Below are 19,484 nucleotides of genomic sequence, written 5' to 3'. Positions count from 1 at the left end.
TGTGTGTGTGTGTGTGTGTGTGTGTGTGTGTGTGTGTGTGTGTGTGTGTGTGTGTGTGTGTGTGTGTGTGTGTGTGTGTGTGTGTGTGTGTGTCCGTAATAGTGTTCACTGGAGTCCATTGTTATGCCACTGTGTGTGTCAGTGTGTGTTGTTTTTTCTGAAGAGTTTTAAATGGAAATGAATCTACTAAATATGTTTTCACATACAAGGAGTATGCAATCATATTGTGGTGAATGGCAAAAACAAGTATTGCAAAAGCCAAGTGTCATAACTAATACTAAATATGTGAAGTATATGTTTTAAAATGTAGAGCTGTACAGTATTTTAAACAAACACAAGACATAACAATCTCGTATCACTCTTTCAAAGTGAGCATATTTCCCCTATTCTGGCCCACTTGCATCGGCTTCCTCCACCCTGCAGAACTCAGTTTAAGATCCTCCTGAACGCATTCAAAGCCCTCCATGGTATGGCACCCTCTTATCTCTGATCTGTTTTCATTTGATCTATAAGTTTACATGCTGTGCACTAATACGCTTTGTTATCATTAGCGCTGCTGTCTTTGTATTATATAAATACATTTTTTATTATTATTATTTGATGATTTTATCTTTTTCCTTCAGTCCGACCAGCTTCGGAGGGGGCACCGGCTCCGGTTTCACCTCTCTGCTGATGGAGCGTCTGTCCGTCGACTACGGCAAGAAGTCCAAACTGGAGTTCTCCGTCTACCCAGCTCCCCAGGTGTCCACCGCTGTGGTGGAGCCCTACAACGCCATTCTGACCACCCACACCACCCTGGAGCACTCTGACTGTGCCTTCATGGTTGATAATGAGGCTATTTATGATATCTGCTGTAGAAAGCTCGATATCGAGCGTCCCTCTTATACAAACCTGAACAGGTTAATGAGTCAAATTGTGTCCTCCATCACTGCCTCCCTTCGTTTTTATGGTGCCCTCAATGTTGATCTGACAGAGTTCCAGACCAACTTGGTGCCCTATCCCCGTATCCACTTCCCTCTGGCCACCTATGCCCCTGTCATCTCCACGGAAAAAGCGTACCATGAGCAGCTCTCGGTGGCAGAAATAACTAATTCCTGTTTCGAGCCAGCCAATCAGTTGGTGAAATGCAACCCACGCCGCGGTAAATACATGGCCTGCTGCCTTTTGAATCGTGGTGATGTCGTTCCCAAAGATGTGAACGCTGCCATTGCCACCATCAAAACCAAGCGCTCCATCCAGTTTGTGGACTGGTGCCCCACTGGTTTCAAGGTGGGCATCAACTACCAGCCGCCCACTGTAGTTCCTGGTGGAGACCTGGCCAAGGTCCAGAGGGCTGTGTGCATGCTGAGCAACACCACTGCTATTGTAGAGGCCTGGGCTCGGCTTGACTTGACCACAAGTTTGATCTGATGTACGCTAAGCGTGCCTTTGTGCACTGGTATGTGGGTGAGGGTATGGAGGAGGGAGAGTTCTCTGAGGCCAGGGAGGACATGGCCGCTCTGGAGAAAGATTACGAGGAGGTTGGAGCTGATAGCCTGGGAGATGAGGAGGAAGGAGAGGAGTATTAGAAATGCAAACATTCTGCTTTATTGATCTCTGATCCATGCTCTTTTATTATTATGTCAAGAAAATAAAGTTGTTGACTGAACCTATGCTTTCCTCTTGTCAATACATACACTGTTAAACATTACCTATCTGCCTAGATGGGTTGTATGTATTCACTTGCTCAGTTCAATCAAAAATGTTTTCACACAGAGATGCTATTGCTCAATTCAGTCACTTGGAGGCAGTGGTGTTTAACATGTAAATATATTTTCTCTGAACAGACCAGGCATGGCAATCTAGTTAAATGCTGGATTAATCACAAAATTATTTCTCAACATCAGATGATTCAAGAGTACCATTTGCATATCTTAAATTTACTTATTTAAGATTGGATTTGTGCTTTACGTGAGAAGAACAGAGTCCTAACCCCGGCCTGATCTAAAATAGGGTGTGGTATTCACTCTGGCCCAAGGGAGGGATAGTAGTGAAGCGGGGGGGGTGGGGCTCTCATGCTGGCAGACGAGTGGTGTTTAAAAATACTTAGTTCTGCTGTTCCCAGACTGGAAAATGAATGAAACTGAAAGCAATACATTAGGAACCATGTAAAGCCAACATTGAAAAAGGCTAAATAGTGTCACAGGTTTTGTAAATGTTTTTTTTATTTTCAGTTCTGTAATCATTCACCATGTGTTACAAATAAATGCTTTTTCTTGACATTAAGCAGGGATATTTAATGTCATTAAAACAAAAATGTCTACATTCTACAATACACTGACCTAAATGAATACATTCCTATTGCACTTTCAATTGCCTCTTTGGTAGTTCAGGGATTTTGTACATTTATGATCTGTTATTGGGCAGAAACGCATGTCAAATAAGAAATGTATTAAAGCTAACTTAATGTAAAATGTCACTTTATGCGTTAGAACAACTCCCAACCAGTTTGTTCATTTGCAAAGGAAATTAATCTTAAAACCTTTGTTCTTCTGAAAAACAATGTGTTAAATGGCTAAAAGATAATATAGCATATCTGGAGGGTGCTCTTCTAAGACATGGAGTTAAGAACCATTCAATATGTTTTTCTCCATCTCCCAATCATGAGGTAATTGGACTGCTTGGGAAATAAAATGTAGCTTTGCATAACTGCCTCTGACAAAAAAAATCAATCAACAGTATATTTTGAATGCTGAAAAGATGTGCACCTCAAAATGATACAAAAATACAGACGCATACACACACGGTGCCCTCATGCGTACACAAGTTGACGTATTTGGCTCTACTAAAACACCCTGAAAATAAGGCATTGTGAATCAGAACGGACGGTTTACTACACTAAAACATACATCAAATTGTTCACAGGCCAAAACATCCCCTTCTGTTGTGTATCGATGTAAATTGAGGAACTTACAGTGATTGTTTTTTTTTTATTAACATAAATCCTTTCTCTTGTTTGCTCATTCTATTGCAAAACATACACAGCTCTTATTAATTAAAGTGAAGTACAGTGCATACATCCCTGCACTTTTGGTTAACAGTCTAACATTGATTTCCTCAATTTATAAATTGACAGGCTCTGTAATTATACCATAACCTTTTATCGTCTTCCTATACAGATTTACTTACTATCTATATATCAGGATTAAAGAAAAATGAATCTGGTTGATTTTTTATTTCCAGGATTTAAAGTTCAAACCCAGGCCTAAAACCTGGCAAATCATAAGCAAGTGACTAATATATAAAACAAATGTAATATTGGATAAAAATACTACACCAAATGGACAGACACAGACTAAACATAAAGTCCCCTAGTTTGTCTCTAGTCTAACTGTCATGAGAAAAATCAGATCATTGTTCCACAATCCGCCACTAGATGTCGCTCATTGTACCAATACGGTTTATATAATACATAGGCTACCTATTATTATTATTATTATTATTATTATTAATATCATTATTATAGTAAAAGGGCTCGCTTTGGCAAAAATCCTGATCCATACAGGCAGTGCAGCCCTAAATAATAACAAGTAACCATCATGTGTGGTGCTATCTGTAGTTGTCTGTCTTATTTTTTGTTGATTTCATATTGTTTTCACAGTGCTGTGGAAATGAATTTTCCCCTGGGGACAATAAATCTAATCTAAACTAATGTAATATTCAATCCCACACTTGGCGATTGAGAACATACATTCGTAATTTACCTCGTTTAAAGCACTTTTTTTGTAATACTATGGATTTAGTTGACACTGTCACTACCCGATCTGCCCGATCTGCAGTGCGCATGTGCGAGATGGTCCGCCATATTGGACAACTCCCAACGGCAACCCAAGTAGGACAACATTGACACAGTGGCTTTTGGCAAAGCTCAAAAGGAAAACTCGAGAGAGATGAGTTATTGTTATTACAACGTGACTTCACTATTATTTAACAACTCTTTTTATTTGGGGTTAAGTACATTGTCAGAATAAGTGAGAAATGGATTTAACTTCTGTTACAGCTATCATACTGAATACATATTTACTGTGAATGTGTGCAAAAATGTATGGCATATGGCTGTATAACAGAAGTTAAATTCATTTCTCACTTATTCTGACAATGTACTGAACCCAATAAAAAGAGTTGTTAAATAATAGTGAAGTCACGTTGTAATAACAATAACTCATCTCTCTCGAGTTTTCTTTTTGAGCTTTGCCAAAAGCCACTGTGTCAATATTGTCCTACTTGGGTTGCCGTCCGGAGTTGTCCAATATGGCGGACCATCTCGCACATGCGCACTGCAGATCGGGCAGTGACAGTCATAGATATATATATATAAACACTAGATGACTCACCCGCGCTGCTGGCCAATGGAGACCGACGTTGCCACTTGGCCGCCATCTTGCTACAGGCAGTTCTCTCATTCATAACATTATGGTTTACTATTTAAATAACCATAGCTTGCTCAATTTTCAAACGGTTTGGTTTTTTATAAACATCAAAGATGTAGTTATGATACTGTATACTTATAATCATGGACTTTCTTATGAAAATAACATTAAGCAGATAAAGCAATAGCTATACACACACACAAGGTATTTATATTAAATATTTGCCGGTGTATATATTTCCATTTATTTGTATTATATTGTTAATATTTAAAATAAATTATAAAATTAAAATATATTTATATTTTATATATAAAAATCGGTCTCATGTTACCACTCTGTAAGCCAAGAGTTGTTAATTTAGCAATGCCTTAGCTTTAAGAATAGGGACACAACTAATGACAATAGCATATGGTGGTATATTATTTAGATATTCACACCTTTATCAGAAGAACCAAACCAACATAAAATGAGCTCACAGACAGGCTAGTTCTGTCTCTTATCACAATTATACGAATATATAAATAATAGTAATATGGAAATTAATAAGTTACTTTTTTAACAATTCAATGTTCACTTATCAATACTGTGAGCCTGATTTTTCTTACATTCTCCAACAGAAAACACAACTCAACGTACTTTTAAGAAATTGATCTTAATAGGCTTTTCCCCTTATAAGGCAAACATATGTTTTGAGGCTCTGGACAAAAATGGTTATTTTGATTGTAAAGGTTGCCAATCCCTGGGTGTAATTTCAATGTTTGCACATGTTTATTCAAGTGTATGAGTGACATAGAGCAAGTGAGATGGCCAGTGGTTCTCAAACCTTTTACACAGAGTACCACCTCAAATTATATTGGGCTCTCCTAGTAACACCATCATAGACCTTCCTGGGTACCACCGAGATAAAGGATTTAATATGACAAGCCATATGATGCTCTTATTTGTTAGTGACATTCCACATGCAAATAAAACAAGATAAGATGGTACTTTATTGATCCCAATTTGGGAAAACATTTTTAGTTACAGCAGCATAAGGGACAAAGCATTTTACAATGAATTAGAAATAAGCAAGAAAAAGAAAGAAAAGAAAGAAAGAAGAAAATATACATGTTGAGTTTGGCAGGATATTATATATATATATAATATACATAAATATAAGGCATATGGAATATTAATGTTACATATTAAATAGATTATATATGTGTAAAATGTACAATGTGGTTATATTCAAGAGAAACTATGGAGCAGAGAGTTATCTTCCAGCCAGAGGTGATTTGTTGAGTTATGGCACTGCGGAGCTGCAGCAGTCTGTTGGAGAAGGAGCTCCGTTGACTGTCCAGCTGCAGGTGGTGAGGATGGGTGGGGTTATCCATGATGGACAACAACCTGTTCAGTGTCCTCCTCTCCACCACAGCTTCAAAGGGGTCCAGCTTGATGCCGATGACAGACCCAGCTTTCCTAATTAGTTTATTGATCCTGCTGGTGTCACCGGCTCTGATGCTGCCCCCCCAGCAGACCGGAGCAAAGAAGAGTGCACTGGCCACAACAGACCGGTAGAAGATCTCCAGCATCTTACTGCACACGTGGAAGTATCTCAGCTCAGAAAATAGAGTCTGCTCATCCCCTTCTTGTGCACAGCATCAGTGTTGATCCTCCAGTTCAGTCCGTTGTCTAAGTGCACTCCCAGGTATTTGTAGTCCTCCACAACAGCCACATCCTCTCCCAGAATGCACAGGGGTAGAAGAGATGTCCTCACCCTCCTGAAATCAATGACCATCTCTCTGGTCTTGGCCACATTCAGAATACTCACAACATTAGGCTGAGGTTCATCTTCCGCTCTTCTTGAAGTGGTTGTGCTTCTTGTTGCTTCCGGCTAAAATAAACATAATTAAAGACATTTTGAGTGTTTAAAATGTGCTGTAATACACAACACATTATTTATTCCTAAACTTGCAGAAAGAAAAACTAAAGTGTGACATTTAATCACATATTTATCAATCAATCTTATACACCTTGAATTCTTGTTGGCCAATGATACACATACCCTTTGAAGATGAGCTGGGAAATTGAATACTGTTGGCACAATACCATCTTTAAGCCGGACAGTCTGCCCCGTCCTGTCAAAGTCCTCACTCCTGAAGTACTCACTGCAGAGCAGCGTCCTGCCAGAGGAAACAAAACCGTCCCTTCTTAGGGCGAGTTCCCACTGCCTCCTCCTCTCTCCGGTTTTGGGAAACCTTAAAAACATGAGAAAGGTAGCCAGATATATAAATTATTGTCAACATTGTCCGCCCTTCTTTCCTTTAACATTAAGGGTAAGGACAAAAATACACACCGAAATTATCATATTTTTGGGGTAATTGTATGTATGTATGTATGTATGTATGTAATGTATGTATGTATACTTTAAGAATAAGACAACCACACTAAGAGTAATAAAAAAGGTGTCCAAAAGAAACATTACATAATTGTGTAAAGAAATGGTAGCAACATATTCTAAAGAGGCTGGGTCAACATCAATCTTGCAATACTATTATCTCACATAGCCCCACTGATCCTGTGTAGCAGGACTTGTAATGTACATACATCCACTAAATAATTAACGATTATCCTAATTATAGTCATAATATTGTCATATCTTACACGTGATTCCACGGGTTCTTGTTTGCAGACTGCGGCGATTAGAGCAGCCGTAGGCTGCACAAAAGTCAGGCATAGTCAGGTACTTCTGTAAACACAAAGCCAGCAATTTCCTGTATCATAATGTATCTAAAAATGTAAGATGTTTTTAACAAGCCAAACCACTTGGAATAAATCATGTGTAACTTAAGTTATGTTGAAAAGAAAGAGCAGTTCTGCCTCTCCCACTGGTGTAAAGTTGCTGGGTGAATTTTGTAATACTAGGTCTCACTCACAGCCTCTTGTTATTAGCCAGCTAATAAATACAACCACATACACAAAGAAAAGCTGCAATTTCAACATGTCCAAGCATCCTGTATCATAGCCATGCTAATAACGTTTATAATAAACAAAACCGTTTGTAAATCAGTCAAGATTTCAGCGATTTAAGAGTATTTGTGTGCAGATCACTCACCTTACAACAGCTACCATAGCGCGTACCAGAGTAGCTGTTGACTGTAGCAAGATGGCGGCCGGTGAGCTACGCTGGAAAATCTCCCATGAGCCATCTAGTGTTTATATATATCTATGGTGACAGTGACCATGGATGTATAATAAGAACTGGATACAGCGTGGGAGGCGGGGCCTCATTAATTCCTATGAGAGCTGCTCATTAGCGCATGATGATAAAATGGCCCACCTTTTGAGAGAGTGAAACATCACAGATTACCCAGCATGCCTGAGAAGTACCCGTATGTGCGCTCATAGAGCATGCGCAACTTTAACCAAAATGCTCGTTCACATCAAGCACGTCAATTTGCGTACACGTAACAGCACCGCGCGTTCATGACAGCATGGTAATGGATTGTTGTTAGCAGCTAGCGGCTAGCTAGTAATGATGCTAATAATGTACACATCAATCGTTATGTACTTATATTACGCTGTAACAGGATCTAGTGATATCCAACAGAGCTTCATTTAGCATGAAATAATTATTGCACTGTATATATATATATTTATATACAGTGCAATAAGCTTCTTAGTGCAATACGAAGCTACAGGGACGTTAATAATGTCGGTAATATTAACTTTATTTAATACAACATTTACGGTACAAGATTTAATCATACAGCCCATGTAGTATGATAATGAATTACAGCAAACATGTGCAATATATCCATTATTACAGCTCCGTGGGATGGCAGTAAGACGATATGGATCCGTTCTTATTGTGCATCCATGGGTAAAGATAAACGCAACTCACATTGGTTTCTCATACAGCATCTCTGTAAACTACGTGTATTCACTGAATTTCACTCTCTGCCTTTAGTCAATCAAAGAACTAGATTCCTATACCGGATCTCCTCTCTGGTAAACAAAAACACCCTGAAAACTCTGGCAGGAGCACTCATTCAAGGGTACTATGACTATGCTTGCACGTCATGGTACTATAGCACCTCCAAGGCGCTAAAAATAAAACTTCAAACATCGCAAAATAAACTGGTCAGACTACTGCTTGACCTTTCATCTAGAACCCACCTCACCTCTGCCCACTTTGACAATCTAGGATGGCTTAGAGTAGACGACAGAGTACAGCTACTTGCAATGGGACTGGTCTACAAGATCCACTACACCTCTATGGTACCCATGTACATGTCAAAATTCTTCCCAAAGGTCAAGGAATACCATGATCATAACACCAGAGGGAGCTCCACAAATCATGTGAAACCCAGATTTGGCACAAAAAAGGGGGAATACACGTTTCGCAATTATGCCACATCAAGGTGGAACGCTCTTCCCACAACTGTAAAGGAAAGTAAAACTATACTTACCTTCAAAACCTCTCTTAAAGAGCACCTTCGGGGGAGAGCATTGCAAAACTGGCCCCGGTAATGGTACAAATCTCAACCTGTCGTTCAATGGACAGCTTCCCCCCCCCCCCCCCCCCCCCCCCCCATCTATGTATATACTCGCATTTTAGACTCTGTTACTAACTGTATATCTGTAGACTTGGTATGTCTTAAATGTCCGGTTAGGATGTATTAGAACGAAATCTAAAATGAAAATTGTAAATAAGCAATCTGTATGTAAAAAACCACCTGTATGTAAATTGTAAATAAGCCATCTGTATGTCAAATATGTCTTATATGTCTTAAATGACATGATGAATTGGAAATGGGGGACCCTGATGTAAACAAGACGAAAGTCTTTCTCTGGTCTGCATCCCCTTAACAATTGTATGTTTTGAGCTGTACTGTACTGTACCCAATATACAAGCTGTTAATAAACTTTTCAATCAATCAATCAATCAAACGGCTCGTTGTAGCTCCAATAGCTTCAGCCCCCACCCTCCCTGTGAGCACAGTGTGCTCTGATTGGTCGGGACACGTAACATGAACGTGCCGGGCGGCGCGGTCCCGTGGGTTAGATGCGCGTTCATAATGCAGAGGGAAATAACTCTCAGAATAACGTTATTAGCACATTTTTACAACTTGAGGAACAAATGTTTTTAATAAGGGCTATACAAGTGTTCATACTGGGTAGTTTATTTAGTTTAAAAAAAATTATCCAACGAGTTACAGACCACTCTTTCCCCCCTAAGTCAATGGGAAAAAGTGTTTCCGGGCCTGGCAACCAAACGGAAGTGTAGTACCGCCGTTTGGCCAGCACGAATATTTTCATCTGAGTCCGGCGCACTTCCTGGGGGCTTGGTAGTGACAGACAGCCGAGTTTCTTTTGTCCAATATTTTTGCGGGAAGGTACATTGAATTAGAAGTAGAAGAAGAAGAAGAAGTAGAGAAGAAGAAGTAGTAGAAGAAGAAATACGCTAACGCTACAAACCAAGCCCCCAGGAAGTGCGCCGGAGTCTGATGAGAATATTCGTAGTGGCCAAACGGCGGTACTACACTTCCGTTTGGTTGCTGGGCCCGGAAACACGTTCATGTTTATGTTTATGTTTATTTTAGAAATGTTTTGGCACATTTGTTCCAATTCTGCTAATGGTATATTGCAGGATATTTAAGTCTCCCATGTACTTTTTAAATTAATAATAGTATGTTCATCTTGATGTTTAACTTGTAATATTGTAATCATCTTAGTTAGAAATGCTGTTTCCACCCCATCCTCTGCTGCTGAATGATTTTATATATTGTTACTTAAAGTGCTTGTCTTTGATATTATAATGATTACACCAGAAAGTCACTCTTTGTGAGATGTATTTGTTCACATTTTTCCCAGCCAAAAGATGATGTTCATTCATTGGAGGCCTCAAAGCTGGGTGAAGGTATTGATGCACGGATCAATGCAATCCTTTACAACAGCATTCCACTATGGTTGGGGATGTCTGTAAAAAAAGGAGAAATAATCTTAAACCAAATAAGTGTCGCAATATAGGGAAACAAACTGACAAAAACATCAATTAGATCAGAATACATTTACATTGTTACAGCAGAAAAGAGCCAAAGACAGCCTAATGTTACTTAAAGTATGCATAAAAAAAGTATTAAAGATTCAAAACAAGAAATTATAATTTAAAAAAATACACATTTCACAAAATACACATCCAGCAACAACAGTTTGGAGGATTTAGCAGCCTGGTATATTACACAGTTTTAGCGGCATATTTATATATATATGTATAAATATATATATATATACACATGGTTGGTATTTAACAACAAGGGGTGTTGTACTGTGATATTGGTATTTATGGGAACATTTTACACCTTTCCTTCAAGTATTATACGTTTTAGTTACTTGTGGGCTACTTAACATGAATAATCACAGTTACTATCCTTTTACTCCATCACATTTCAAAAATAAATAGGATATTGTTATTTTAACTCCACCACAGTAATCCATCATCAGCTTTACTTTTAGATAAAGTTTTAACTCACAATTGATCATAACAGGCTTCAACATATACATTTGTATATATTACCAAGTGGTTTCATGTACACAAGTATCATGCTAAATGAAGCTCTGTTGCTTGGATATCACTAGATCCTGATGTCAGCGTAATATAAAAGTACATAACGATTGATGTGTAAGTTAGCATCATTTACTAGCTAGCCGCTAGCGGCTAACTGCCGCCTCGTTAATATAAATCCAGTAGGCTACCATGCTGTCATGAACGCGCGGTGCTGTTACGTGTACGCAAATTCACGTGCTTAATGTGAACGAGCCTTTTGGGCGGCGTGGTTAAAGTTGCGCATGCGCTATGAGCGCACATACGGGTACTTCTCAGGCATGCCGGGTAATCTGTGACGTTTCGCTCACTCAAAGGTTGGGCCATTTTGTCATCATGCGCTAATGAGCAACTCTCATAGGAATGAATGAGGCCCCGCCTCCCACGCTGTATCCAGTTCTTATTATACATCCATGCTACAAACAGGCACAACACTGTGGCCGTTTCTCAATCTCGAGGATACTGGTTTCCAAGCCAATATTTCAAGGATGCTACGTCATCGAGTGCCGCCGAAGTACTGTTCCAATCTCCAGCATACTTGGAATTCCACCGAGGCCGCGTCCTTGGTTTGGGGTAGTGGGCGTTGGACGCGGGGGTACGCCGTACCCCCACTTATTTGGAGCATGATCTTTTTTTTAATAGTCTAATAAATATAAAATCATTGCCAGTCTTATCAGTTGCAAGTGTGTATTTGTTGTAATAATGACAAAAACATAATACATTTCACAGTAATGGCCTATAATAAAAAATAAAAACGATTTCCTTCAAAAATGATGATTCGTCATCACGCTCGTGACCCCGCAGCGAGCTGGGGGTGTGTCAGTGACACGCCCACGCCAGCTCACCGCCTGCCGATTTTGCGGCAGCTCTTTCCCTCAAGAACGCTAACGAAAAAGCTCTATAATGGAAGGAAAACGTTTTTTACTTGACTTCTTTTCTAAAAAGAATATAATTCACAAGAAGAAAGAGGCTAGCAACACCGAAGCTACAAGTGAAGCTGCTACTAGCACTACATCACCAGAAGAGCCGCCTAAAGACGTGGATAATGCTAGCTAACGTGCACGTTAGCTGCGCTAGCAACGTTCCCCTGGCTAGCTCAAGTTCATCTTTCCCAGAGGTATGGACGGAGGAGATGTGGAAACAAGAGGCTACCCGTGGATAGACTGCAAAGCTGGGAAACTGGGCTGCTGTTCATCCATTTCGGATTTATCAGTCTTCAAAACGCAAGGTGTGTGTGTGTGTGGTGTGTGTGTGTGTGTGTGTGTGTGTGTGTGTGTGGTGTGTGTGTGTGTGTGTGTGTGTGTGTGTGTGTGTGTGTGTGTGTGTGTGTGTGTGTGTGTGTGTGTGTGTGTGTGTGTGTGTGTGTGTGTGTGTGTTGTGTGTGTGTGTATGTGTGTCTCTGTGTGTGTGTGTTGTGTGTGTTGTGAAGCAGCGCTGTCTGCTTATTTGCAATGTAGGCTAGGCCTAATCAGCATAATTTCAAGTCCAGATTCAATGTTTGCATTAGTAGGCTATATTTTTCGTTTCGTTTATTTAATAAGTTAATTTCAGGACAACTTTGGGAATTGTGTTTGTTTGTTATGAGTTTTAAATAGATTTTGAAAGTGGAGATAGAGAGAAGCAGCGCTGTCTGCTTAGTTGTAGCTTATGCAATTTAGGCCTATAAATTGTTGTAATTTATGTGCCAGTGTATCCATGGTTTTGAGTCTGTGTGTGTGTTGAGCGCAGCGCCGTCTGCTTTTTGAAGTACAGTAACTAAAGTAGGACTAAGCATACCGGTAGTTTCTTTGGACCTGTCTGCACGTTTTGTGAGTGCAGTGCGCGCGTGCGCACTTGTGTGGCATTGTTTGGGATGACCTAATTAAAATAGCGTCCCCCCAGTAAAAAAATCCCCACTACACCACTGGTTTGGGGGAAATTTCGTAGTACCCCTCACTGCAGTGCGCAGTACCTCAAGATGGGCGGGAGCTCAACATGGGCGGAGCCTCAACGCCCCTCCTTCTCAACCTTTGAGGCACGTGACGTCACGACTCCCGTGTTGTGTACTTACCCAGTCTGTGGTTATTTAAACATTCCCTGATAAAGGTTATTTCAGCGTCAATAAATGAGTGTTAATCCCAGTGTGTTTAGTGTGCAACATCACATGTCATTTGATTTCACCTTCAATTCACGGTTTTCAAAACGTTAGCCACATGCTAATGCTAACCGGAAATGACGAATTTTCAGAATAAAAGTGTTAAATTAATAGTTAGTGTGAACTTCCGTTTTTTTCAGAATAAAACTGCTTTAAATTAAAACCCTGTATTTAATTTAAATTACGTCATATCAACATTTTAATTTCTTACAGTAGGAGAGGTTTTGGGGTTTAGGTTTGGGAGGGAGGAAGGAAGATTAGGATTAGGTAAAAAGGTAGGGAGTGGTTAGGGTTAGGATGGGGGGAAGGGAAGGGTTAGATTGAAGGGAGGGAAGAGAACTGCTACCCGGGAAACAGGATGCAACGCGTCATCTGTGAAGCTCGTCACGTGCCTCAAAGGTTGAGAAGGAGGGGCCGTCCCGTCACGTGCCTCAAAGGTTGAGAAGGAGGGGCCGTCCCGTCACGTGCCTCAAAGGTTGAGAAGGAGGGGCGTTGAGGCTCCGCCCATGTTGAGCTCCTGCCCATCTTGAGGTACTGCGCACTGCAGTGAGGGGCTTCTCGAAATTTCGAGGCTGCACATGGGTAGACTTTGCGTCCTTAAAATCCCCACAATGCTTTGCGCACAGACCAATTTCAAAAACCCTTGCGGAGAATGGCTGAACCCAGTGCCATATAGATATTATATGGCTCTGGCTGAACAGACGCAGCACACATTTAAATGTAAGTATGTAGTGGCGTAGAACAAGTATAGTGTTGGTAAATGTGTTACTTTGTTACATTTGTTACCACCATAAATGTGTTCCATGAAAGTAAAGCAAGTTCATAATTAGATAGACATCGTGAGGTATTGATTTTCGGTACAGTTTATGTTGAAACCGTTAGAGAGAGTGGCACACTTGTTAGCCTGTTCCATTCTTCTTCGTTTTCCGAAGCGGTTGGAAGAATACTTGCTTCGTTTCTGAAGGAAGTGACTTGGAAGCACGCGACTACCAAGCCAACATCCTCGCGATTGAGAAACGGCCTCTTACTCTGTTTTTACTGACATGTAACATTTTATTTCACCTTGCTCTATGTTTTTTAACGCACATTAAAAAACGGGAACATTTTCGGGAGTTTCAACTGGGTAGGCTACCGGCCACCGAAAACGGGGACGTTTTGGTCACCCATCCCACTGTTTACAGCTAAGCACACACACATTAAGACTACAAACTCACTTGGGGTTGAGGCTTTTTTACACGTTGCTTGACTGCCTGCCCACATATCTGATCTAAACATAGTAACGTGTTTTGGGGGAAATAATTATTTAAAGTTATTTAATAATTGTGACATTTATTTTACTTTTCGATGGATGAATGATGCTCAAAGTGAGGGGGAAAAGAATACAACTGAGGGGGCAATGCCCCCTTTTGCCCCCTCGTGGCGCCGGGCCCGCTGTGGACTCCTGTCTCCCACCACCTCCACAGTGTCCAGCAGGTGTGTAGATATTAGCGGTGAGTGAAAAAAGAAAATGACAGCTCAACCTGAAGACTTGACTTTATATTTGGATGGCTCAGTGTCTCAGGAAAATATTAAAACCACTTTTATGTTGTAAATGTTTAAATCAGAGATGTTAATATGTTGTTGAATAGAATGCTGTAAATATGAGGTGTGAACCATTCTATTCAACCAGGTAAGTCCCATTGAGTTTAAAACTCCTTGAAATGGATATTACAGTAAATACACAGACAGTGTGTGGTACTTGTGTGTGTTCAGTGTCTTGTTCTAGGTTTTCTTTTTGTAAATATTAAATGGTATTTTTGATTTATATTGTTTTATATTTGTATCAATCTGTGGTTTTTGATAAAACACAACCACTTTCGAAACGTTTTTGAAATCTTCAGGAATTAAAATAATACTCAAAAACAATTCAATAAATCATCATCTCATATTTATTTGGGAATCTGAAGGTGCACACATGATAACACATGACGTTCTGAATTTGGTAAAGTTACGGTTTTAAACCAACAAAAAATATTTAAATTGAAACCATCAATTATCCTCAGATATGACTCCTAAATGAAACACAAGCTATTTCAAAGAAGCTAAATGTTATTGCATATTCAGAACAGTAAATACACATTTACAATAGCAGTATTTCCACACATCAATATCAACAGAGGGCAACTAAGTGCTTAAGATTAAAGCAGAAAGACAAGTCCATACGGCCACAATGGAAAAATTAAAGTCTGCGTTAAAGAAACATCAAGTACTATGTTGATTGTGATGCAGAGACAAGTAGAGGTATATGATCATAATAATAACATAATCACAAACCTGTTACATCAAGTCCCCTGAATCTTAAACATTTAACAAAAAACTGTAACTCAGGGTCAAATGGAAAACAAACCTTTCTCCGACAATGACAGGGTTTATTTTTGAAAAATGTTACCGCTAGATCCCGTCATCTTTATGGCATGGAAGAGAGTTGATGAAGCTGAGCAGTTTGTATGCAAATACCAGTAACAACATCCCTCCTCTTAACCAAACCCTTAACCTCACCAAACCCTGAATTAACATACCACTTATATCCTTACTAAACTTAATCCGTCTCCAATGTAATACTAAAACACTTACCAAATCCACAATGTCTCTTATACTGTACCTTCACCCTTGCCTTCCCCATCTAAGTGGTAACTGCTTCCTGCTTTGTTGCTGATCATTGGCTTATTTAGGCGTACTGTGTGGAACGTGACTTATATAAACTCTATTCCTTGGGAAGAGGAACTGTGTGCTAAATACATTCTTCTTCTATGAATTAAGTCCACCTAGCATTATTACCACTTAAACAATCACCATTTCATTACACCACAATACTTTACATAACCCTAAGGCTGCCTTGTTTTCACTATACATCAGTAAGGCTCTTTTAGTCTTCCATGCCACAAATCCGTTGTAACCAGCGCAACATTTGCTAAGGAAAAATATATCTCATTGATTTGAAACCCCCCTGCTGAGTGGTTGTTTATGCAGCATGTGCCAGTTAACGGTCAAACAAAGAAGACATTAGTCTAAATCTAAATGGCAATCACTTTTTTCTTTCTTTTAATTTATTCATGAACATTTGCATTGTTGAAAGGTCAGCAGGCTATCTTAATAGCTTACCAAGATAGCTAGTCCCTTGGTACCTATTAAGATAATTATCTTTAAAAGTACAACTTGAATCTGCCTTTAAGGTTGTTTCTTTTTCTTTCAGCACAACATAATTGTTTTCATGCTGTATGTAATTCTATCAATATACAAAAGCAACTGTATAATGGAAAGGGTTGTTAAAGCATTAGGTAATAGTGGGTTATGAACATTTTGGACAGCACTACCTAATGTGATTGCAGCTGAATGTACATAATCACAAACATAAAGACAAATTCTTCTATGAAACATTAATCATTTTGAAATGTTTTTTAGTTATCCCTCTATTTCGTTTTTTTTGTTTGCACAAAACAGTTAAGTCACAAAAAGAAACAGCGAGTGACAACAGAAAAAGTCCATATTGTGCACATATAATTATGATTTTACAGAACTAAATACTGCTTTAGTATCGCCTCATTAACGATAACCTCTTTTGATAACTCGTATTAGTGCTTTTATCAGTGCTACGACATATCAATCTCAACAGCAACGTGTCCATATTTAGCACCACCACCTGCTTCTGTAACAGGGTGGGTGTACATAAAGACAGGTCATAGTATCTCTACCTCACATGAGATACTTGTGTGCAAAAACTATGCTTTAAAAATAAACCACGCAGAGCAGTGGTGTAGTCTTTGATGTGCACCTTTTGTCTGTATTCCTGCTACACAATTTTCCCAGGATAGCTATAGTTTTTTTTCTTAGAATTCACAGTCATAAAACAAGTACATATTTCAAGGTATGGACTTAATTGGACACTTGATCTATTCAGTGTGCAAAAAGAAAACAAATAAAGACAGATATCACAAATGGAAAGTGACAGATTATTACATTTAGGTTTCACATGCCAGACGTGCAACCTACATGCCTTTCCTAATAATAGTCATCTAGGTGCATTTCTCCATGTTTACTGTAATACAAGTCATATACCCATTAACGTCACAGTATTTTCTTTTAGACTACACCACTGTTACATAGTGTTAATTTCTACACAAGAATGTAGTACTTTTGTTCATAAGCACTAAGTATTACAAAACAGCATAAACAGCAGACCACATTTTAAATTGTGCTTCTTTGTTTTAAAGTAGCTACACACAGGTTTAAAGTCCTGCCTGTACCACCATCTAGTGGTTGTGGCCCGCTCTGTCCACAACCTGTGCAATGACATTTCACTTATGTGCAACAATATAACGCAGATTCATTAGGTCACTAACGCAACGGACCACCACGACCAACATGGAAGCTTTTCCATTCCAAAGCCTCACAGTTGTACCAATAGTGTATGACTGACAGGTGATATTGTGGAGGTGCATTTAAAGAAAAACAAGAGAAATGATTGCTTAGCACCAAAGATGGAGACAAAGCAGAAAAAACATAGAATGTGGCTAACCAATCAAATAAAGGTAACAAAACATGTTTCATAGCTGGTGGTGAACCTATAGTATAGTACCACAATTGGTATCAAAACAGTACCCAGCTGTAATGTCCATAATATAATTAGTAATGCATACTGTATATATAGTACCTTGGTAAAACAAGGTACTATACAGGACATGCAAAGTTTGACTCTAACATAACAAATAGTTAAATATAATGATTTAATTATGATCCTGTTAAAGAAATTAAACTGCAATAGTAATAATAATCTCCTTTAGGATACTTCAGGGTATTTGTGCTATTGTAGCCTTTTATCCAGCTACAACAACCTCAGTGTCGAGTTAATCAGACATCTCTCCTGAGACTAACACAAAGGAAATGATGATGGCTGGAACCGGAACACTTACGGGCTCTTTTTAACCAGAACCCAAGTCTAAAATGTATAATCAATCAGACCCCAGAGACTTATCAATGCTCCTGGAAAATAAAGACTCATATCTCCCATATACCTAAGTAACTCTGGTTATATTGGGAGGATTTTCTAAAATGTACATGTACACACCACACAGAAATGCTTTTAGTATTTGCCTGGGCCTCATGCCTGCCCCTTCACAGTTATTACCCGCTCATATATTATTAACACTTTAACGTGATAAAGAACTTAAAGCAACACAAATTATGCAAACGTTTTGCGTGATTGTCCCATTTTTCGATAAAATATGCCAATAATTTGAATGCTATAATGACAACAATATTCCACACATAGGGGTCATAAACCATAAATAAACCCCAGAGGTAGAATTTATGAATTCCTATTTTGTCTCACTTGTAGTGAAGACATTGTGGAAATGTGCAGAATTAAGATGACAGTAAGAAAATAAAATGTATATTCTCTGAAATAAAAACTTCCTAACCAGCAACTTCAATATGTGAACACAGTGTCTCACAAATGTACCGCTCTCATCTGTGTGCTTATGTGTATATTCAGGTTGTTTTCTTGAGGATAAAGTGCAAGTGTGTCTCCTCAGTTCCTACACTACACTACCCATAATGCTCATGTGCTTGGTAGTGCAGAGTCCCATCCTGATCTCAGTTTCCCAGAAGGACCTTAACACTGCAACTGCACTGATTCATATGGATTGAAGATATGCACTGTGGAGGACAGCAAGCCACATTGTGACTTTAGGCGCATTCACACTGCGGTACTTTTCCCACAAAGGTTCATGAGAACTTAGTTCATAGGCGCATTCATACTGCGGTACTTTTCCCACAAAGGTTCATGAGAACTTAGTTCATAGGCGCATTCACACTGCGGTACTTTTCCCACAAAGGTTCATGTGAACTTAGTTCATGTGAACTATTTAGTTTGCATGAACTAAGTACAGATCGCGTTCATACTGGAAAAAGTCTGTGGGGGTGGATTAGGCAAATGAAGCCGCTGACGTCACTTGTTCTTCTTCTGCTTTGGGTTTACTGGCAGGCCGCAAACCACTTCATGGCGTATACTGCCGCCCAAAGTCTCCGGCCGGAAGTCCCCGGAGTTGGGGACTGGCTTCAGTAGAAGCTGCTGGGACTCCCAGCAGCTTCTACTGAAGCCTTCCGAGTAAATCGCCAGAACGCCGACACCTCCTCATCTCTACCGCTCCCATGTTTTATTTTGTGTTGCCATAAGTTAGTCTCTCTGCGTTTCTGCGCTGGGCTAATGCTAATAATGCTAATGCGAGGATAATAAAATGGCGGCTTCACAAAACTTTTTGGGAGTTTTACGGGGCGTGGTTTGCAATCCGCCCAGCCAATCAGAAATATAGCTCTT

The 19,484-nt window shown here is 39.5% G+C and overlaps 1 protein-coding gene and 1 pseudogene across 2 annotated transcripts; one reads left to right on the top strand and one right to left on the bottom strand.

Annotated features, from left to right (window-relative positions):
- The first annotated feature begins 636 nt into the window (after positions 1–636).
- Positions 637–1,583, top strand: LOC117542299 (annotated as a pseudogene).
- Positions 1,584–5,855: 4,272 nt separating this feature from the next.
- LOC117542317 (THAP domain-containing protein 1-like) lies at positions 5,856–7,738 on the bottom strand. 2 transcript variants are annotated; one of them, XR_004568413.1, is made up of 4 exons: positions 7,504–7,626; positions 7,053–7,137; positions 6,454–6,646; positions 5,856–6,282 (listed from the first exon to the last, which is right to left on the bottom strand). XR_004568413.1 is itself a non-coding variant. In XM_034209913.1 (3 exons), exons 1-3 carry the CDS (start codon positions 7,518–7,520, stop codon positions 6,004–6,006), a joined length of 489 nt encoding a protein of 162 aa, XP_034065804.1. In that variant the 5' UTR covers positions 7,521–7,738; the 3' UTR covers positions 5,856–6,003. The 2 variants fall into 2 exon arrangements, 1 of the variants encoding a protein (XP_034065804.1); XM_034209913.1 differs by lacking the exon at positions 7,053–7,137 and having other exon boundaries at positions 7,504–7,738.
- Positions 7,739–19,484: the final 11,746 nt, after the last annotated feature.

The sequence above is a fragment of the Gymnodraco acuticeps genome, unplaced genomic scaffold, assembly GCF_902827175.1.
Source record: "Gymnodraco acuticeps unplaced genomic scaffold, fGymAcu1.1, whole genome shotgun sequence".
NCBI classification, from domain to species: Eukaryota; Metazoa; Chordata; class Actinopteri; order Perciformes; family Bathydraconidae; genus Gymnodraco; species Gymnodraco acuticeps.
This window is presented reverse-complemented; position numbering and strand designations above follow the sequence as displayed.